This window comes from Plectropomus leopardus, chromosome 7, assembly GCF_026936395.1.
Source record: "Plectropomus leopardus strain MGB_pleo_1.0 chromosome 7, ASM2693639v1, whole genome shotgun sequence".
In the NCBI taxonomy this organism is placed as follows: Eukaryota; Metazoa; Chordata; class Actinopteri; order Perciformes; family Serranidae; genus Plectropomus; species Plectropomus leopardus.
In genome coordinates this window covers 8,325,001-8,347,926 of record NC_142182.1, presented here as the reverse complement: position 1 = coordinate 8,347,926, position 22,926 = coordinate 8,325,001, and the positions used below count along the sequence as shown (strand labels likewise).

At 40.2% G+C, this 22,926-nt stretch overlaps 1 protein-coding gene across 1 annotated transcript in view; it reads left to right on the top strand.

Annotated features, from left to right (window-relative positions):
• LOC121950176 (transcriptional enhancer factor TEF-1) overlaps window positions 1-22,926 on the top strand; it is a 52,536-nt gene that overhangs the window by 8,924 nt on the left and 20,686 nt on the right. The window contains exons 2-3 of the mRNA XM_042496097.2: window positions 10,114-10,583; window positions 21,207-21,271. Of these exons, the coding sequence (XP_042352031.2) occupies window positions 10,379-10,583; window positions 21,207-21,271 (270 nt within the window). The 5' untranslated portion in view covers window positions 10,114-10,378. The remainder of the gene's footprint in view (window positions 1-10,113; window positions 10,584-21,206; window positions 21,272-22,926) is intronic.

The window sequence follows — 22,926 nt, the reverse complement described above, 5'->3', positions numbered from 1 at the left end:
AAATCCCGAGTAGTGGAGCAAAGAACTGATTAAAGTCTGCCATGTAAATGGAGGCACAAGAGATAGCTCATTTTGCATGGAAAGTAATTGTACAATTTGACTGATCATATAGATAATCCATAAAACAAACTCCCTCCAGGTTCAATAATGATCACAAACATAACGTTAAACATGTATTCCATATTAAATTAAAGTGGTAAGAAGCTTCCTGTTCGTTTTTCAGTGCATGTCTTTTCATGCGGCTATTCCTTGAAATCTATTTTTTTTAAATGTTCACGTCTCATATCACCCCCCACAGTTGAGTCAAAATCCAGCTGAAACAAAAATGGTCTGTTTGATGCTTGTGCAGCCTTGTGAGAATGCATTTCTTCTTTTTTCAGCTTTTTGACCTCTGTGTACATGGCCATGAGCACTTCTTACCTCATTGTGAATCATGAGTAGATTAGTGCTGTGTTCGGATGTGAACGCACCCAGATGCATTACAAAATCCACTATCAGAGGTGGTCAAGGACACATGTCTTCATCTGAGCTCATGTGTGTAGATCACCTTTCCCATCTCCACTGAAAGATGTCCACGTTGACTCTGGTGTGGAGTTGCATCACATGAAATTTTCTTGGCCAATTCTGATTTTTTTTTTGACCTATTCCAAATTTCTTTCTTCCTAAGGGCAATAATTAACAGCATGCACAAACATTTTTGTAACTTTTCCTTCATAGAAAATTTAGTTACATGTTTTCAATAAATAATGACTGTTAAAGCTATAATAATTTATAAAAACATCTTCTTTCATATTGCAGCAAGTTAAAGGAACTTCTATCAGTCCGACTCAAACTAGAAATAAAACGTGCCCCAGGTTACTGGACAGTGCTTTTAATAAACTACTAATAAATTTTTAACTCAAAATTAATTGTAGTCTTTCAAACTTCATCTAACATGTTTTACTTTCCAAAATAGAACAGATGCAACAATATAGACTCATACTTACTATTAACACACAAGAGAATAGGAATCAGAAAATCAGATTTTTTACTGTGTGTGTACACCTATTATGGACAGTCAGCTCTTTATTATCTATTGAAAATGATGTATTTGTTTATCTATAGCTATTTGTGAATCACTATCTATTTTAAAGAATGTAAAGGTGTGTGTACAGAAGCTGTATTTTTACTCCCACTGCTGCAGCGAGCAGCATCTCCTCCTGCCTGCCTCACACTCTGCGTACGACGCACGACCTGAGAATTGGAACAAGTTGCAGTGGCTGTGACAATAGTCACTTACTGTCTATGCCATTGCATGCTAGACATCCATCATGCCGCATGTGCGTGTAATTTGATTGACACAGTATCAGCTATATCTGAGAATGACCAGTTGATCAGTGTTTTTGGCTGATCAAGCTGAAAATTGTCTGATTCCGATCACCGGATGACCGATGGGTGCATCGCTTCTCAAGTTTCGGTGAAGCGCAAAACATCTGCAAGTGTTGGAAACAGCTGATATGCTGATGCCAAAATATTTGCATACAATTTTTGAGCTTGTGCACTAAAGAAATCTACAATCCTCTTCTCTAGCTTTATAGTGGAGTACAAATGTGACTTTATTTTATTAAGTGTTAAACAGTAGTTTGTGTTTAATACAGACACAATCAAATGGAGGAAAGCAGAAAATGATCATGAGTGGGAATTCCAAACACTCGGTCGTAAACCATCCAAACAGGATGCTGTGCCTCAACTGCACTCTGTCTTCACTGCATGTGGACATAATGTGGATGCCTCTGAACTAGATTTGGTCCCTTGAATTCATTTTTGAATTACAGTTCTTCTAATGGTTGTTGGATACTTGCTAGGGCTGGGCGATATGGCTTTAAAATAATATCACAATATTTTAAGGCTATATCTCAATGTGTTATATATATCTTGATTTTTTTAAATGTCCTTCAAACTAATGTTTACTACTAAAATGCAAATGAATGAATTGCAGTTACAATTAAGTTAAATAAAGTAGCAACTGTTATATAATAAGGCTGAATAAACTATTGTTATAATAACATTTAATCGTGGTAACAAGGAAGTTAAAGTATTTTTATAATAAATAATATTTTTTTTAAAGTACTGTGCTAATTAAATAAATAAAAGTGCTGGTGCTGTTATTTTGAAGGACCTGGCTCCCAGTTGGTCATAACACATGCTATAACCACGTTTTTTTTCCTCTTGAAAGTTGCTGAAAAACCACAACTGTTTTGGACTAACAACCTCTTTTACACAGTGATTATTTCCGCTGATCACTGCACATTAACGCTTTGAAACTGTGGCTCTTATGTAGCGTGAATCCCTTTAGAATCCGACCCAAGAGAACAAATTATTATATATATGGGTAACAACGCTGAAATAGTTGTAAATGTCAAAAACACGTAACAGAGTTATTCACATATGAAAAGCTTCATTCATCATAATGTGGCACAAATTAGTGCAGTAAAAGAAAGAGGAAAATTTTTTTGTATGTGTATGGTAGATTTGTTCCCATAGTGACCAGTGCGGAGCTCAGGGACACACAGCACATCAGCACTGGCTGAAATCATATACTTAAATACATTCAAACTGTTTGAATAACATGAGGTGCAAATGATGTGTCCGCTGTGGAGGCTGTTAAAGTGGCAAGATGAAGCACCCCTGAATCTTTTGAAATATCTAACACTTATTCACATTTTCACACGAGTAAAAAATGACTGTTGGGCCTGGATGGTCCTTGATGAAAAAACAAACAAACAAAAATAAGCAGCTAACAAGAAATATCACCTCAGATGCTGAATAATTCTTTTTGGGCCGTAAGGGACCATTAAAACATGGCAGAACATTGTAAAGTGGAACAATGTTTGCTTTGAGGATTATGAGAAAATCCTCTTGTATAAAACGTGTCTGTGTGTGTGTGTAAGCGTGTGTGTGTGTGTGCACATGTTGGAAGCAGTAAAAACAGATGCCATTGAGTGGTCCAATAGAAGAATGAGTGAAAGGAACTGACTAGCCTGTGATAACACATTCAACTTGTCTACCAACAGGACCCCCTGCTGACACACACACACACACACACACACACACACACACACACACACACACACACACACACACACACACTACATGCCTCTTTGTGAGGACCCTCATTGACTATGTTTACATGCAGGAAATATTTCTTTTTTTTCCCTAGTCCCAAAAAGACAATATTCCTACTAAGCTGTTTATACGATGAATGACAATGAATACTCAACTAATACTCCCGTTTACATGCAGCCATGCATTGCACAATTTATCACGCCAAAATATGGAAAAGTGCAATGGCTGGAGCTACTTGTGTCACTTTACTTCTCCCTGTAAAGAAATGATTTTTCACAGTTTTCCACCATTGGCAGACTTGTTGAAATATGTAAACACAACCTTCCTCTGTCATTCCTTCAGCTACCTTTCTGCAAAGGCCAGCATTGCGATATTTCCACTTAATGAAAAAGCTTTTAATATCCAAGTCTTTTATGTTTAAGGTAGGTAGCCTTGTTGGTGAATTGGTTTGTATCCAGCATTTACTAGAAAATTCACATAGCTGACCATAAACAGGCAAGATGTCGTTTGTCACAAACTGCATTAAAAATCCCAAATAATTAATGCACTGCATATATGTGCAAAGAATACATGTAAAACAATTATGTTGATGTATCCCACATGGCTTAATCAAATAATACCTCATTCTGCAAAAAGAAAGGCCTAAATTGTTACATCCAAACAAGTATGCCATTTACTTGAGTCTTATCAAATTCAAAATATTAAATAATTCAGAATAAGAATTGAATATCATTGTGTATACCCTTTGACATACTGCATTGCCTAGCCCAGTGAATTTGGTGCTGACCATTTGCTAATTTATAGTGAATATAAATTGATGCCAGTAAACAGAAAAGGCTTTTTTAAAAAAACAAAAAACAAAAAACCAAAAACAACCTGATGTATATTAGTGTTACCTGATAAATTAAAAAAACAAAAACAATTAATGTTTATTTTTACCCCCTGCCCCCCCCCCCTGCAATTTTGCAGAATTGTCCCTTTATGCAGAGCAAGTTTAGTATCTATGTGCTAGCCTGATACCCTAACCATCACAGCTAACAGCCTAACCCTTACCTAACCTCTGTCTGACCTGGAGCTTTAAACCAAGTCAACTCTCAAACAGGCCTTTGAAGAAGTTAGGACTTGCCAAAATGTCCTCACATTCCAAAAATGTCCTCACTCTGTGGTCATCGTGTTTCAGTCCTCACTTTTAGAAAGAATAACTGGACAAACACACATTCATTACTGAGGACCTGTTTGGTAATTCAGGCTCTCTCACACCAATGGTATTACATTTCATTACAACCTCACTGGCCTGCTTTTAAGAACAAGGAGGCTGAGAGCCATGCACATTGCATGCTCACAAACACATACATGTAGCTGGCATGTAGTGGAAGCCTGCAGTGAGTGCTATAAGACTGAAATGAGAGAGGAAGAAAGGCAACACAGTGGGAGAGCATGAGAGTCCAAGGCAGCTGCAGGGCTGTGGCTGTATGCCCTGTGCGTGTTCTCCTGAAGGCTGGCACTGACACCATGAAGCCTGCTGTCCTGGCTGGAGTGGCCCAGGCTTGCCTGGTGACAGAGAGACACACAGAGAGGAGAGGCACCCAGGGTGCAGAGGAGTCGCTCAGTCAGAGTTGATTGTTGTGTGACTAATGTCTCTCTCCAGCGTCCATCTGCTGCTGGGCCTCTCTCATGTGCACATCTCCTCCGCCTCATCGTGAATCTTCTGTTAACCGTGAAACCTCTTCTCTCCTCTGCTCCTCCACCTACTCAGCCCTGCTTTTCACCATTATAAGCACCTTCAAAGTCACTGCAGTCCCAAGGTGCATTCATGGCAGTGGCATTTCTGTCTAATTAATAATCAGTATTCAGTTTTACCAGCTTTTCATAAATCCATTGCAAAGATTATGCATAAACTTAGTCCATAAAAAAAGTCCTTTCCTAAGTTCTAAGTAACAGTTAGTTTGGAGTAATTTAATGTTAGGTGGCAGTTATCAATATTTTTGTAATAACGATAGATCAGATTACTATGTTTAAGGTTAAAAATCTGACAAATGTGCATAAGCCGCATTTACACTGATAGTTCAAGGTGGGAATATCACGCTGCTATGACGCCTTGCCGCCTTGCCATTCTGTATAAATCATCCGATCGCAGAAAGGGGAGCCAGAGTGGTCTCGCCCTGAAATGAGGTCTGTTTAAAACATAAAGCTGACAAGATGTGACCATGGGTGGCACATGTGTGACGTTTTGACGACATGTTTGTGGGACCCACTGCGGGAGATTTAAAAAGCAGCTGTTGACATAGTGGCTAATTCAAAAAAGAAGAAAGATGGCGGTAAATGTCTGCAAACTGGGAAAACAATGCAATTTTGGAGCTCCATACTCTCCGAGCAGAGGATTACATAAGCCACTGTGACAGGGACGCTACATGATTGTGATTGAGATGTTATGACTTTGTTAATGTTTAGAAAGTGCTGCCGACGTATATGTTTTATCAGACTAAAGGTGGATGCTTGTGTGTTGAAGGTCTCGGCGGTCGTGCTTAATTTGATTGTATGATGCAGCGATGCAGTGAATAATCACGCATAGGAGCGAAAGCGGGGACTTCATGTCGGCCCTATAGTGTGGTCTCTGTGTAAAAGCAGATATACAATTATCATCTGGCTCTTCAGTTGCCTCTAACTCCAACACAATTTTTCTTTTCTTTTTTCAATCTTTTTAACTCATTGTTTAGATTTCCTGGCGTGCAGCTTTAGCAAGCTTACTCCAACTGCTCTCATAGTAATGTGTTGCATTTAGCACACTACTGTTTTCAGAGAACAAGCTATAAAAATCCACAGTACTCACCAGCCAAACAGCAAACAAAGTTAGTAAATAGCTGGTAAGCACTGTTCAGAAGGAAAAGAAGCAGATATTTCTCTCAAGAGTTGGGACCAAAGTCCAAATATTGTCTGAATGAATGCTAATGCTTCATGCTGGATGTGAAGGTATGTATTTAGTAACTAAATTTAGTAACACATTATCTTAAGTAAGAACTAGTTTGTGTTTTGCAACTCCTTTAATTAAGTGATGCATTGATCTCCACATAGTTATTACTTAAGATATAACAAGGCTTTGAGTGATCCACCTGTCCTCCTGTCCACATTTTGGACGCGCTCTTAATCAAGACACTAAACTTTCAGCCTGGTCTCACTGTTTTGGCAGTGTCCAACAAGCACAGGACTTAAACCCAGGAGACTTGTGTTTTTGTCCTATGACAAAGCCATTATTCACTATTTTGTTATTTTGCTTGCTTGCAACTCGACTTGTGTGACTTTCGTCAACCACAATCTTTTCCTAACCCTAGTGAAGTAAACCTGCTAACTCTTTCTTTGTCATGGAAGTTGAGTCACGTGACCAACTGCAGACCTCTTCTGCATCAAGATTCAACTGCCCAAGTGTCAAAATATTACATGTAGGGCTGAGATCACACCTTAACCCAATTTTACTTACACTGGTTGGCTAACACTGTGGATAGTAACTCAATGCTACCATCAGTGTGTGTGAATATGATGCAAAATTGCTTTTATTTATCCAACAATTTTACCCCTCAGTCACCCATATATAAATGCAGGCCATTTACCAGTTAAACTTTTGAACTTCTAAAGAGTGAACGGACACAATTGGTGCAACAGGCCCCAGTTTATTTGAGTGTGATATCAGCTCTCTCGTTAAACACCCAAACCGCACACATATAAGAGTGTAATAACTCAACAATGGAATTTATCATAACATTTGCATGGTGCAGCATGGCGGTGACTGTTGCCTCACAGCAAGAGGACTCAGGGGGTTCCTGTGTCAGGATGGATTTTCTCTGGGTCCTCTGGCTTCCTCCCACAGTCCAAAGACACGAAGGCCCGATTAATAGGGTTAACTGGCTCCTCTAAATTGTCTGTAGGTGTGAATGTGAGTGTGAATGGTTGCCAGTCTCAATAAGCCCTGTGATTGACTGGCGACCTGTGATTCATTGTCATGGCTTCAGCACAGGCCTCAAAGAGGTCAGATGTTTTGTGAATGCTCCTGAAGTAAGATGCAGAAATTCTCAGATCATGTATGGTGGTTTATGTTGTTTTTAAATGACAAACAGTATGAATACCTCCTGTTTCCCTCCCAGTTTCCAGACTACCTCCATCTAATGGTATGGACAGTTACTTCCTCTCACACAGGTGCAGAACATACATGCTGGTTGGTTGTTGCTTGTAGTCTTTGCAGTGTATTCAAGTGCAGCTTTTTGGTCATGACACAGGTGAGGTGAGGTGACTGAACAGTCGGTTTTCATTCCTGCTAGTCCTTTGATGTCAGTTTGGTCCGTCTGGGCCTTTAGCAAACAAGTGCAATTTTGGATTAGCTGCGACCATGTCCATGTATGCATCCACACATGCATTTACACACATAAAACATCAAACACTTGTCACTATTCCAATGATACCTCCCTATGACAACCAGTTCATGAGTTATTAAAGCAAACGCCATTTAGAATGATGCACGTTTTTTAGGAGACCATCCCCACTGTTTTGATGAAATGTTGATTGTTGAGAACATACTGAGCATACTAATAGACAGCAAAGAACTGGATTTCACTGCAAGCCTTTATTTCCACCATTAAAACTTGTCATCAGTGGAGTCATTGTAAAATGAATCTAAGATAATCAAAGCCTCTGCTACTTGTGAAGAAGGATTCTTCACTTTAGCGCACTCAGTTGCATTTTTGCAAACACACTCACACTCGCTGTAGAGGGAACAAATCTTGCTGCTGGTGCTCAACAACCATACAGCCTGCTGGATGAATGAATCCTTGTTTGAATGGAAAACTACTTGGGGAGGGCAGGAGGGGAAGAAAGCAAGGGTGGGAAGTTGGAGAGGAAACGGAAATGAGGGTGAATAGAATAAGCATGAAGAGAGAACCAGAGGACAAACTCTAGTAAAACCAGCAGATCTCATTCATTACACATGACTGGGAGTCTAAGCCAACGGATGTTTTCTTGCGGCCTCGCAGTGTTTTGCCCCAGGTGTTAAAATAACTAAGCTGGGCTCAAGTGTACAGGGTTAAAATGTGTCCAAAATGTTGCCTGCTGCTTTATAGGCTTCAGTTGCATGTGTGTGCATGTGCGCTGTCAAGTGTAATTGTGTTAAAATTAGCCAGGCACACACACACACACACACACACACACACACACACCCAGTACACAAACTGATATACACTTCACACTGCGGGCTTGTGCAAGCTGTGGCAAGGGACAGTGCATGGGAAGTGTGAACAGTAGAAGACCAGACAAAATGACATGTGTTCGCCCAAGGAACTGGCACTCTAATTGTGTGTGTGAGTTTTTGTGCATGTGTGCATATGTTGGTGTACTTCGCCAACCCTGCTGTTTACTGTGGGGGATTTTAGAAGAATCGTAGGCAGCTGGCAAGCCCCTTCAGTTTCTGATTTTTTTTTTCTTCCCAAGTCTGTTAGTAGCTGTGTGTAGTAGAGGTCCCAGTCTGTCTGTCCGTCCCTCATTCATTTGCTCCACTTAAGTGCGTGTGGATTTGATGTTGGGCTACCACAGCAGTTTAACAAAATAGGCAATTTCCTACATGAAAAGAAGCAATAATTGCCCTCTAGCAGCGGGGATGCAGGCCTACAATGTGTTGTTGAGAACTTAAATCTGCACTAGAAAACATTTTCCTGGTAAAAAATACAGACTTAATATCAGCATGAATCACAGAGTGGGCTCCAAATAAAGGGGAATGGCCCATTTCAATTGTATTTGTCCCTGTTTTCTGAAATGAAATTCTGTGCAGTGATTGCATCTATTTGACACAAGTGGAAATCACAATGGCATAATCTACTATATAGAACAGTAAAACTTTATGCTGTATTTGTGACTAACACTGTTGCAACTTGCATGTTAAAGCCTCATCTGTCAGTAGCCCATTTTACACTGCCTATTCTGGGCGGGAATCTCATGCCGTTATGCCACGTCTTCGTTCTGTATATAAGGTATGATTGCAGAATGGGGGGACAGAGTGGTCTTGCCTTTGAGTGGGAATAGGAGGTTGTAACAGAGCTGTGTAAACAGGACAGCGGGCAGGACGGGATCATTGGACTGGTGTGACATTTTGATGATTTGTTACTAAGCAGCCAATCACAGGAGATTTAAAAAGTAGCTAATAGCACTTATCGGCAACAGGTGTGAGGGTGGTTAGTGTCAGGGTAAGAATGTCAGGGTAAGACAATCATAAGCAGGGTAAGATAGAGTAGGATAGGTCATACATTTGCTGTCCGAGGAAATGCAGTTTGCTAACCAATCATACCTCATCCTGAAACAATATTCAATAGCCAGGAACCACAGAGCTAATAAAGGAGCAACCACTGTGAACAACTTGAAGAGCAACTAATACCCCCATTTTTGGCTTGAATGCCTCCTCCCTGGAATGTGTAAAAAGTGTAATAAAATGGGCAGGGTTAGGAAGGGGCACTAAGATAGCCCAGTCAATCAAGTGTGCCGCCTCTCGATCCACAGCACCTCCCTGCCTCCAATACACATAAAGGACTTGGTGAGTGGGCGGTTGATGGGGTGGTGACAGAGGACTTGGTTCGTGACGAAAGCAGGCTCCTGCTACAATGATAAGCCTATAGTGAAAACTCAATTGCAATTGCCAGGTTTCAACCTTTAGAGGGCAGTCACTGTGCATATGTATACATAATATGTGGAATTTTAATACTTTGTGCTCCAATGTCAAGAGTTTCATCTGAATCAATCAACAACACTTATAAATACACATATTGCTGAACTGAAAATGGTTTTGGGATTTAGTTACTCTTTACAATTATGATATTTTGGGTAAGAGGAAAGGATATGACATGCAACAAAGGTCCCAAGGCTGCAATTGAACCTGTGATGATGTGGCATGTTCTATAACCTCTTGTACCAAGATGCTCTGCTGTGCACAACTTTAATTGTAGCTAATAAAATTCTTTTTTCTTTTATGTATTTCAGGGTTCCTGCTGTCTGACGCTGGATTTGGACCAGTTTGCGGGGTTGTCTCCAGTCCACCTGCCACTTTTGGTATTACTTTTGTTGAAGTAGCAGCTAGCATTAGCATCTAGTTTCTAGTTGTCCTCAGCTGGCTGTCCCCACTGGGAGTTAATCATTGGCATCAGCATTAGTCAGCTTGGGTTTGTTTTAGCTTTTTATCACGTCATCTACTTAGCATCAAACCATTAGCGTTAGTGTTGGTGGCTAGTTACAGTTAGCTGCCAGTATGGAACGCAGTAGCTGGAGCGGCAGTGAGAGTCCAGGGGACGACATGGAAAGACTGAGTGACTCAGGGGGGGATAAGACCATGGATGGGGACCCTGAAGGGGTCTGGAGCCCTGACATCGAGCAAAGCTTCCAGGAGGCCCTGGCCATCTATCCGCCCTGTGGAAGGAGGAAGATTATTCTGTCAGATGAAGGAAAGATGTACGGTGAGTAATGGGAGATGTCGGGTGTAAACTGCTGTGAGAAGCTTTACTTGTGTTGTCAGAAAATACGAAGAAATGAACAAGGCCAAGATTTTTAGATTTTCATATATACAGTATATCCTTTATTTAACCAGGTAAAAGTCTTAAGTTCATTATTTTATGCGAATAAATGGATTCTAAATTTAAAGATATACTCACAACTTAGTCACGATGTATCACAGCGTCTTTTTGCTGGGTTTGGCCAGACATTATTGCAGTCTGATGGCTTGTTTTGAAGGACCATGTCAACAATGAGATGCTCTTGCTGTTGAAGGATACAGGAGTCCTTCCACCCATAACTGGCAGTTTTGCAAATCTACATGCAGTTATAGACATATAGATGCAGTCAAAACATTAATGGAAATCTGAATACAGTAAAATTTTGACCTTAAAAAAACCCCAAAACAAAAACAGTTGTCTGAGTCACCTGATTATAGTAGACAGGCAGAATCTGCTGAGATTGGTTTATACTCTTTGTCCTGCCTCCATCACTGTCTTTCCATGAACAACAACATGGTTTATCACAGTTGATGTTACCGCTCTTGTTCTTGGTTTTCCTCCTCCTCTGCCTGGTTGTTTCCACCTATCTTCGATAACAACTTTACTTGTGCACTCTGAACCAGCTTATATGGTTTCATCACATCATTAGCACTAAGTGTTTTCAGTGTAGAGTTGTGTGTAAGCTTTGACACTTGTGCTGTAATTGTCTTCAACTTTTGCCACCTGTAGTTACTGTTATGCATCAAAAGTGCATCGCAGTGCAAAATGTGATTTAGTAAATGAGACTATATATTAAAAAAGAATGAGGTCTACAAATTGTATATAATAGGTAAGAATTGTTTAAGGATCTCAATAAATGGGTTTTAGCCTCTGAGCTTTTGGTTCAGAGAATGGGTTTTAGTGTTTTAGTATTTCATGTAATTGCTTAAATAATGACATCATAAAGCACAATTGTGATGTACTCTGTGTTTAATGTATTTCTGGTTGCTAACATTTCATACAGAAGGACAATCACATTGCATAGCAGAGGACGCTTGTTTGTGTTTTTTGCACCATTTAAAGAATGTGGATAATTTGTGATTGTTCAACACAAATTCACACGGTGTGTTGTGGTTGAATGTGACATCTCTGCACAGTGTTATAAACACATCCAGCGATTGGACGAGCTGTTAAAACGTTCACTGTGGTGTGTCAGAATGTGAGAATTACTAGGGAGGTGGCTGTGTGTTGGAGGGCTGTCTCACAGGCCCCCGAGTGTCAGAGACACAGGAAAGAAAGATAAACTGTTAAAGAGAGGAAGTAGAAGCGTGCTATAGGTGCATCATGTGTGAGTGCGCATGACACTAGAATGAGCGTGACACTAGAGAAGAGAGTTTGTATTTGTGTGTGTGTGAACTAATAGAGTGATGAACAGATGGTCCTCTGGCTGCCACCAGCTGTGCCTCCCTCCCCTCTCTCTTTCTGTCGTTTCTCTCTCTCTCTTTGTATGCAGAGTGCGATTTAGTGATTTCTTTATGATTCCTCCAGAGTTTTAGGCTTCTGAGTATTAAATTAGAACCCAGATATTTGTTGCTTTTTCCCTGTTGATAAAGTCTAGCCTCTGGACTTTGATGGATTTATACACACACCAGATGAACAAAAGTTTTTGGACACTTGAAGATTTCAACCATATGTGTTTGTTTCAAACATTTTCCATTCAGCCACGGTTGTATTAGTGAGGTCAGGCGCTGACGCCGTCTGTGTTGGCTCACAGTCAGCTCTTCAGTTCATCGTAAAGGCATTCGATTGGGTTGAAATCAGGGGTCTGTGCAGTGGAGTAATCATAGTTTTGTATTTTTTCATTTAGTTATTTATTTTGTTAATTAAATTCAGGTAGTTTCCAGAATGGGTTTGCTCATTTCAGTTTAGTTTTTATTGTTTAAAAACGGTGTTGTTTTAGTTTAGTTTTAGTTTTTTCTTCTAACATTAGGGGTTTTTGTCAGTTCACAACAGGTATTACTATACAGACACAGAACATTGTGAAGGCAGTTGACATTCAGTCATGTAGACATCCCAGTCTCAATAACCATATGAGCAGTGCCTCCTCATGTTTTTCTAAATCAAAAACTAAAGCAATTTCTTCAATATTTTAATTTTTTGCAGTTCAGTCAGTTTTGTAAGTAAACACTATTTTTCTTTTTTCAAAAGTCTAGTTTTTATTGTTTCAGTTCAGTTTATTTTCTGGTGCATCACGTTACTGAGTTAGCACTTATATGCTAGGCTGCTGAATCTTCATCTTTCTAACGAGTTTATGCTGCTAAATCAGTGTGACATCCTGGATATATCCTTTAAATGCATAATGTTTACTCCTCTGTCTCCTTCTCTCTGAAAACACTTTTTTCTCCTGAAAAAATTAGATATTTCTTCAGGGTGTGCAGTCAGTGACAGTGTGCTCCACACATGCTCCAACAGCTTGAAGGAGTAGCAGTGGTTTACAGCAAAGGGGCAGAGATTAGTGCAGGTTCATTTGAGTTGGACAGAAGCCCCTTTTACACAGAGATTTCATAATACTGCCTTAAAGAAGATCTGCCATTATGCCGGCTTTGCTTTTTAAATTTTTTTTTTTTCCACAATGAACCAAACAAGGTTTGGTGGGACTTTAGATAGCATGTTGGTGTTCTGGAAGCAAAAGAGGCTTGACGTGTAAAAGCCCAGACGCACCAAACTATCAACAAAGAACTAGTGGCGATGAAAGCCGATTGCAGTGACGCCTCGTTTCCTCTGTCACTCAGCCAAAAAGTTGCTCATGAACACACCGCAAAGACTAAAACAAATGCCCAACGTGCATGTATGTTCTGCACCTGCGTGTGAGGAAATAACTCCATACCAGCAGATGGCAGCCGTCTGCAAACTGGAAGACCTTTATGACACTAGTTAGCCAATAAACACATCAACACAATCCAATGTTGAAAGAACTAAGAATATTTAGTGAGCAATAACACAAACCACCAGGAAACGTTTCTGCTGAGGAGCTCAATGGCTAAAGAAAAACAATCTTACCTTTTAAAACAGGTTTGTGTCGATCTCAAACCCTCTAGGCTTTGGTCATTTGTTTACTCTCCTCACTTCAGTTTCTCTTCTCGTGCACTGAGCTGAACTGCATATCAGAGTGATTTCACTCACTGATGGGCTCCACTCCCTCTGATGCTGATTTAATGCACTGAATCTGCTGAAAACAGCCAATAAGGGCATGTGAGGGCCAAAGATGTGGGTAACACCTCGCACACAAGGGTGGCCAGAGCTCACTGACTGCCCACCTGTCAGCTTGGTGTGTCAGGGCCTTAACACAAGCGTCTAATGTAAGCATGCATGTAGCGTCATGCCAGCTGTCACTTTTACAAAGATGCAGATTCAGCTTTGTTATCACCTCTGCTACTGCCGTTATGGTCGAGCAACTCTGTACTACCAGTCCATGTTATTAGCTTTTATACAGAATGGTAAGGTAGAATAACCCAGCAGCATTTCTGCCTTGAACAAGCAGTGTAAAAAGGGCTACTGTCTGTTTTCAGAGGATGAAAGGAGAAATGGCAAGAAGGGATGAGCAGCGTTTGACATAGAGATGGTTTAATTGTTATAAGAACAAGCCAGAGTCATGAATAGCATCTAGTTTGTTCTTATTTTTGGCTCCTGATGCTCACAAAATAGGACAAGCTCACATTTTATACGTGCATGTTTTTAACTTGACTTTTTGAGAAACTAGAGGCCTTATTGATTTTTTTTTGCAAGAAATAAAGCAGAATTTAGTTTTTGTACAAATGCAAAAGCAACATAGTGAATGCACATAACCTTGGGGTTATCAAAAGTAGTTTTTTTTCTCTATTCAAAGAAAACCCAAGTGTTATTAGTGGTGGTTTTGTGGTTTCCTTGAGCATTACATTAATGGAAAAATGAGTGGCAGGTGAGTATTCCAACAGATAAGAAAGAGGTGATATCTGATGGTGGGGAAGCTACGTGTGTGGGTCTAAAATACCCCCCACTGGCTGCAGGAAAAATGACTGAAATTGAAAAGAAATGTGCAAAAGTGGTGAAGTTAGTGGGAGAGAAGTGTTGACACATCATAAATGGATGTGTATAAAAGGGAGAAAGAATAAAAAGGTGAATAATGGCGCTATTATCCTTAGCAAAGGTATAGCAGAGGTACAATGTAATGGGCAGTGGCTTTGTCCCCTACAGAAACATTGTATGGATCTGCTGGATGGATATGAAAGTAATTTAATTAGTATTGACCCTTGTGTGTCTCTTAAGCTGTGGATCAGGGACATGTTCATAACAGATGTATTACAGAGGGCTGTAACGTACTGTGAATAGTAATGGGGAAGTGTAGGCTGCAACAGTGACACGGGTCACAGAAATCTCCAAACATCTTCAGTACAGCCTTATTAAAATATTTTATCCAGTGTTGTCATATTGTATGAAACATGCCTATATTCCCTTTCAATGAAATGTAATTTATTTTCCTCTGACTGGACGAGTTGCCTCACATCTTTCATCAGGGCTGAGAGGTGAAACAGTTGCCTGGATACACTACAAACCCAGCAACATTAGCATTTATTTGAGAGTTTTTTGCAAGTTTCGTGAAGTCATATTAAGTCTAATATTCACTTCTCTGTCACCTCTAATTTGGGCTCCGCAAACGACAAAGAGAAACACCCGTCTCTTTAGCTCCAGTATGCTTCACTAGAGTTGCTAACTTAGCTGTCTGCTGCTCCTAGAAACAGACAAAAGTGTGGACTCAAAGTCACATTTCTCGGACTTCAGATGACTTCACATATGCAGCCAATGTGTCTGCAAACTTAGCTGATCTTTAATGTGAGGTAATGTCACCACCTGTTGCAGGTGACGTCATCGGGCAGCAAACATGTCTAAACAGGTTCGGTAATTGTTTAAAGAAACTGGCATCTTGTTTGCCGTGAATGAAAGATGAACTGTGTGGTTATCAGGAGCACTGATGTTTCTTTCTATTGTACCTGAAAAGACAATAAAACAGTGCCACCTAGAGAAACACTAATTATTGTAATTGAGCTTCTTACTGCTGAATGCTGTATGTTTGGTCTGTGGAAGGTGCACCACTGTACGAGATGGAGACCCAACAAATGCAACTTGCAACTTAAAAACACTTAAATTGTCCGGTGTTGTGTAACAAGCACAAACTGATTCTCCGTGTTAGTGAAGCCAGGCTGTGGGCCAGAGTTCGGCCCCTGTGGTCTATGAGGTCTTCCCAGGGTACACAACAATACACACTACTTCTCTGCAGCCTTGTTAGCGAGCGCGGTCAACAAGGCTTTGAACTTACTCTGAAAGGAGTTTTCGAGCTGTTCCATAAAGCAGCTGAGCTCTTAATCACTCTGCTAACTGAGCGTGGGGAGCTACAGTAAACTAATGCAGGAGTTCTTCTTTGGATGACCTGAAAAGAAAATGTTTTCAAGTCCAAAAAATGTACGGGAAGCTTGAGAGCTTTTTACTTTGTGTACTTTTTCCTCACAGGTACTTCTGTGCTTTCTCAGTGCCAAGTGACAAATCAGTCAACATTTTGTTTTAGTGTGGTGTTTGCATGGTTGCATTTCAGTCACTTTATTTGACTTTTGGATTTGTTCTCCCCTTATTTGGACTTTATATTCACTTCACCTTACTTGATTGTATAATATTACCACAAGTCTGCCTTCTGTTTTTGTTTGTTTGTTTGTGGTTAAAAATCACATAGCGGACCTGTGAATTATGTGTTTTTCAATTGCGTCTGCTCCCTTAATATCTGCCTGCACACAGAGCAGCTTCAGCCTGGAGATAGATGGGGGTGGGGGGGTGGCTGCTTCTGTTCGTCACGGTTAATGACCATCTGACTTTGGCCTTGAAGTCTTTCACTGGGCAAGTGGAGAGAGAAAGAGAGAGATGGAGGGAGAGGAAGAGGGAGGGAGCAGAAGGGAAGCCCATTCACTACAAGGAGGGGAGAAAGGGAGCAGCCAGAACAGAGGATGGATGGATGGACGGAGCAAGTGTGTGTGTGTGTGTGTGTGTGTGTGTGTGTGTGTGTGTGTGTGTGTGTGCGTGAGTGTGTGTGTGTGTGTGTGTGTGTGTGTGTGTGTGTGTGTGCTGGAGAGTTTTTGAGAAAGAGGGAGGGCGAGGGATGTGTGCCGCAGGGTTAGTGAAGGATGATAATTCACCGTTAAGCCTCCTAGAAAGACCAGCTGGCCCCTCTGGAGTCAGATGTCAGCCTCAGCAGCCAGGACTCTTTGTGTGTGTGTCTTTGTGTGTGTGTGTGTGTGTGTGTGTGTGTGTGTTGGCACTCATGCATGTATATACATGTGTTTGTGTGTGTGTGTGTGTTTTTGCGCGTGTGCTGTCGTCAGTCGCAGCTTTTGACTGCTAGAAGGAAAACACCTGCATGGGGAGCTGTAGATGTTATCAGTCTAAGCTCCCTATCTCAGTGAGAATGGGATTGGTCAGAACACACACATACACACACACACACAGACTCACACACACATATGCACATATACACATGCACACACACCATCTGCTAGTTAGTTAGGGCTATTGTTGCGTGCCATTTGGGTAGTGAGTAGAGAGGTTTGGCTTTGTGCTGATCTTGACCATCAGTTGGCCAGCTGGCCTGACTTTGGTTTTCCACTTGGTCGGAACAGAAAACACAACAGGAGACAAACCAAACTATGCTTGTTAGCAAATTAAATAACAGACAAATTACATAGTTCCATAAAATATTTAAAGCTAACTGTCATATATGAGTTTGGGTGGCTCTAAAGTTGCAATCTGGTCAGATTTTGGAGGCCACTGCAGTGCAACATTATCAAGTAATATGTACAAGGGACTGTTCATTATTTATGAGTGGGCAGGGAGTGGTGCAAAAAGAGACAATATGAGTGGATAAAAACTAAATAGCAGATGATGTAAGTACAGTGATTTTAAAATGAGATAAAATCAGCCTAGAATCAGTGCAGACATCGTTGGTAAATAAATCACTTTTTAACATTACACCTAAATGTGTGATATGACGGGGAATTGATTGTGGCACTGTTTTCCATTGATGAGGCACGTTTTCTTGGAAAAATCTCCAAAATCTAACCATTTATCACAGGAAGAAACTGTGACCTGTAGTACGTAAAGCACGTAAGATTGAATGGCGGAGTAAGTATCGCGAGAATCGGAGGGAGGTGAGATCGAACATGGCGGCGCCCGGTGTAAACAGAAAGAGCAGCTCGGAGTGTAAAACGTTAAACTTCATCTACAAAAACTGCATTTTCCCTTTTTTTCCACCCGCGTTTCACACGAAACGGATTGATGCCACAGTGGAGGATTTATCGGACTTGGTAGCTTTCGTTGACCGGTACTACTACCAGCAGCACAACGTGCAAACCGACGCCGCCAAAAGGAAAAACGAGATTGATCCACAGACACAGACGACTAGCAGACAACCGAAATCGAGGTCAGTGATCTTTCCAGTATCAATAAATAAACTCGACCTTCTCATCTCACTACACGAAAAAATAACAAAATCACGCCTGGAAATCGCATCACATCTTTTCGTCATTGAAAACGTTAACAGCGCAAACTGTCCTGGACCCACAAACCCGAAGCAGAGACAAAAAATAAAGTAATAAAGTAAAATTAAAATTTAAAGTAGTAACTAATTACGGTCTCAAAGGACGATTTCCACGAAAAATAAACGAACGCCGATAAATCCCGATCCTGAAGCCGGAAAAATAACGACCGAGTTTACCGGTGATAGACAAACTTTACACAGATGGACAACTCATCCGAAACTCAAAGTAAGCTTCATGGCTATTCTAAATGTAGAAACGGTGTAAAAAAAGAGCTATAATGAACCCCCCAACACCCTCTGCTCTTCTTTTTGATTTCCGGTTTTTCTATTTTCTGTTTACACGTTTCCTCTCGTGTCCTCTCATCCCTCGCCCATGCGCGAGTACACCCAATCTTTTTCAACTTTTCAACTTTAAACTTTCAACTTTATTGTCCCCTAAGGGAGATTTGTTTTGCAGCCAGGTAAAACAAAACAAAGACTAAATAATGACATACATAATCTAACTGTCGCACCACTTACATGTGTAGCTACATATACACACGCTCTCTCTCTCTCTCTCACACACACACACACACACACACACCATCTTTCATCATCACACAATCTCACCGTCATCCTGTGTTTTTGCAGTTATGTATCACTTGACAAAAAAAGTGTTACGCTGTCCAAAACACACACACACACACACACACACACACACACACACACACACACACACACACACACAAATCAACTACACACAGTTTACTCCAAGAAATGAATTAATCACAATTAGAATTGCATAACCTCAAATCTCTGCAATTAAATCAATTATTCTCTTCAAGTTATAATAGTGAACAGAGAGGTGTCTCTGTTTTAATACACAAAAAAATCCCCCTACTACACCATGCAGACCCCGACCTATCACAAATCCAGTCTTTCTTTAATAACCTGAATTTACCCAAATTATCTAAACGAAAAGCAGACATCCTTTATGCGCCACTATCATCAGATGAACTTCACACAGCCCTACTCCAAATCACCCGGACAGGATGGCCTCCCTCCCAAATTCTGGAAACACATTTGGCACATATTATCCCCACAATTTTACTAACAAACAACAGAAATACAAAAAACACAAATCCCTTCACACATCAATACATCCGTTAGAAACAGTCATCTCCACTTTAAAACAACGATCAGACAGGCTTCATTAAAAAAGACATGCTGTGTACGGATTATACGGTAATGTACAGAGATTATTTAATATCATTAACCTCTCACAACAAATTAATAATAACAATCATTTTATCATTACATGCAGAAAAAGCATTTGACCAAGTTAACTGGACTTTCCTATTCAACACATTTCACAAATTCGGTTTCGGGGAGTCGTTCATTCACTGGATGAGAACACCTCACCTAAAGCCACAGTCACCACAAAATGGGATCACATCAGACAGTTTCACACTTCACCGGGGCGCCAGGCAGGGAAGCCCACTCTCCGTCATTATTTGCCATCTTCATAGAAGCTTTACTGCAGATACACATCAAAACCAAAAACATTAAAGGAGCTCATAGCCGGGGGCTACTACCCTCTATCTATAAAGAAAAAGAGCGAAATTTAAAGATCTGAAATATGAATATAGTCAAAGGAAACAATTGCTCCGCACTGGACAGATTCCCTCCTAAATGGTCTGGAAGTGGTCCAAAGCAGGACAAGCACCTGCAGTGGGCCAGCACCCTCCTCGGGGCCTGGGAGCAGCCTTTTAAATTGGAAACGTGACCTAAATAATTACAAAACAAACAAACACAACCAGTATTTAAGAAGGGAAAAAAAAGAGAGACAGAGTTTGTGGGGTGCCCTTCGCAGCCCCCCCCCCCCAATTTTTGTTATTGTTTATTAGAATTTTTGCCCACAAACAACCTCTCCAGAATCAACCACAGACACATATCACTCCCTCACATACAAACATCGAAACATACACACACACACACACACACACACACACACACACACACACACACACACACACACACACAGCTAAAATAATCTAATATATAATCTCTATTGGACTCCTGCCAATACACATTACACATCTGCTTCATCTCATTATACATGTTGTATCTGTGTATGTATCTTTGTATCACCCTCTCTATATGTCACTCCTCTTCATTATTTCACCAATTAAAAAAAAGAAAAAAGAAAAAGTAACTGGGAACTGTGGTTAATCCCAGTTACTCACATACAAATAATTGTAGCTCCATGGAGGGTTATGATATAAAAAAATAAACCCAAATTCTCACCCCCACTCTGATAAATAAAGTACAGCCCCTTGAACACGCTTCTCTGTCACTGTTTTTCTGGATAATAATAAAAACTTTATTTATATAGCACCTTTAAAAACAGTTGTTTACAAAGTGCTTTGACAGACAAAGCTGGATGTAACGCTGTGGTTTTCTGCTCCTTTTCTCTCTCTGTCTCCCTCTCCCTCACTAATCTATACTAGCCAGGTCATGCTGAGTCTGCTGTGCTCGCTATTGAATGGGCTGAATTGTGTGTATGTGTGTCTGCGTGTGTGCGCATATGTGCACACACACACATAGAGCAAGCATGGGTACAGCTGGCCTGCTGGTTCCTTTAATCAGGGGACGGCCGGTCTGCATGAATACCTGTATTGTTGGTTCATGTGTATTCAGGGCGGTGGCGTGTGTGATTGTGTGTTTGTTAGTGTGTGTGTGTATGTGTGGAGGGCTCAACAGGGGTACCAGTGATTACAGCGCGACTATGTGAAACCGCACGTCACAGGGTCGCTGGGTCAACAGCTCTAAATCAGGCACTAAGTTGTTTGTCAGGGTCATATGATTTCTGCTTGTGATTGTCTGTGTGAAAGAAAGACAGTTCAAATGGGGTTTTGTGTGTGTGTGTGTGTGTGTGTGTGTGTGTGTGTGTGTGTGTGTGTGTGTGTGTGTGTGAATGTTTCACAGTATGTTCTGTGTCTTTTTCCTTCCAGGTCGAAATGAGCTGATAGCCAGATACATCAAGCTCCGAACAGGCAAGACGCGGACAAGGAAACAGGTAATAATGGGAGTGTGCACTAAATCAAATCATGCTGTCTACGGTTTGTATCACAGCATATCACATTAGACGGACATAACGAGGGAAATGGTGCTAAATGCACCGATGAAAAGAGCGGTCTTACAGCTGAACAGCTGAACAATCATCAGTGGTTAAGTTTGGGCAAAGAATAACAGCAATTTAAATCTGTACATTGCAATATTTTATATGTCTATTTTCTACATTAGGAGAAAGTGTGAGGAAGTGGTCTTACTTAATGATTGAACCAAATTGCCAAAATAATAACAAAACCACAGATTTGTTACTTTTATATGTTATTATTTAGTACGTATATTGAAACTTACAGTACGTTGAACCAGTGCAGTGATTAATGTGTGGTTAGGTTTAGGCAAAAAAACTACTTGGATTATGGATAAGAAAGCATAATGTTTTGTTGCAAAATACCTGATTTTGGTTACATGGTCCCAGCTTTAAACAAGGCGATGCCAGAGTGAAAAACAATCGCTTTTCTTGGCAATCCCAGCTGGGAACGAGGTGATGTCTTGGTTTTTGTGGCACTTTCCCAGCTAGAATCGCTGTTATGTGCAGCTGTCCAGGCTGGAAACACAGCGGTGATACAACAACAAAAAAAAAAAATGCGTAAAAATGCATTGGTGTCGTGGTAAAAACCAACAGGTTGTGTTGTTTGTTGGTCCTTATAACACTGATCTGCAGCTTAGCAGGCGTCTGCTGATGAACGGCCTCGCTTTAGAAACATTAACATAATACGTTTGAAACATACAACTGTAACCTCTTTGTGTTTTGCAGAAAAGCATTTTTTCCTGGCGACTGGCCTGAATGACCACAATGAAACTGATTAACTGATGTCTTATATATATTATTATGTATACTTTTGAGGTTGTTTTTTTGTTTATTTATTTTTTGTTTGTTTCTGATTTTTTTTAAAAAAAAGTTAACAGTCGTTGAAGCCACTGTGCTTCACTACCTGATATATCTTCAAGAGAAACTCCCAGGATTTCTGGGTTTTTTTCAACTGTGAGTTTGAAGTTGAAATCGATGCATTAATCTGTACATCAATTTAATGTTTTAAACTTGTAAAAGTGGAGATTATTTTAATAACTTTATATATTGCTGTATAGCTTGTGAATTACCCCTAGAGGAAATTGTCTAATTTAGTATTACTATTATTTTTATATTATTGTAAGTTTTATGTTAATTTCTAACAATGAATCCTCTTTTACTTGTAGATACTATTTGTGTTATTTATCTGAATCTGCAAAGTAACTAAAGGCGTAGTAGTTTAAATGTAGTGGAGTAAGGCACAATATTTTAAGTACCTGTAGTTAGTTACTTATCACAACTTGGTATTACATCTTTATTCTAAGATATTCTTAGATGCTGTTAGAAATCAAATATTTTGTGATTTGAACAATAATAATGACTTAAACAGTGATAACTCTGATCGAATACAAAAACCCACAGATCACATAAAACATGTCATCACAACTGCTGGTTTCATTCTTGACCAAAAGATTCACAAAAATTGTTTTTTTGTTTGTTTAAATGTCAATTCAGTCTGATTTTCCAACCGTGTAGGCTGGTGCCGTCATCAAGAAGAGGGCTTTTGGGCTTTCTTTAATAGCATGTTTCATTAA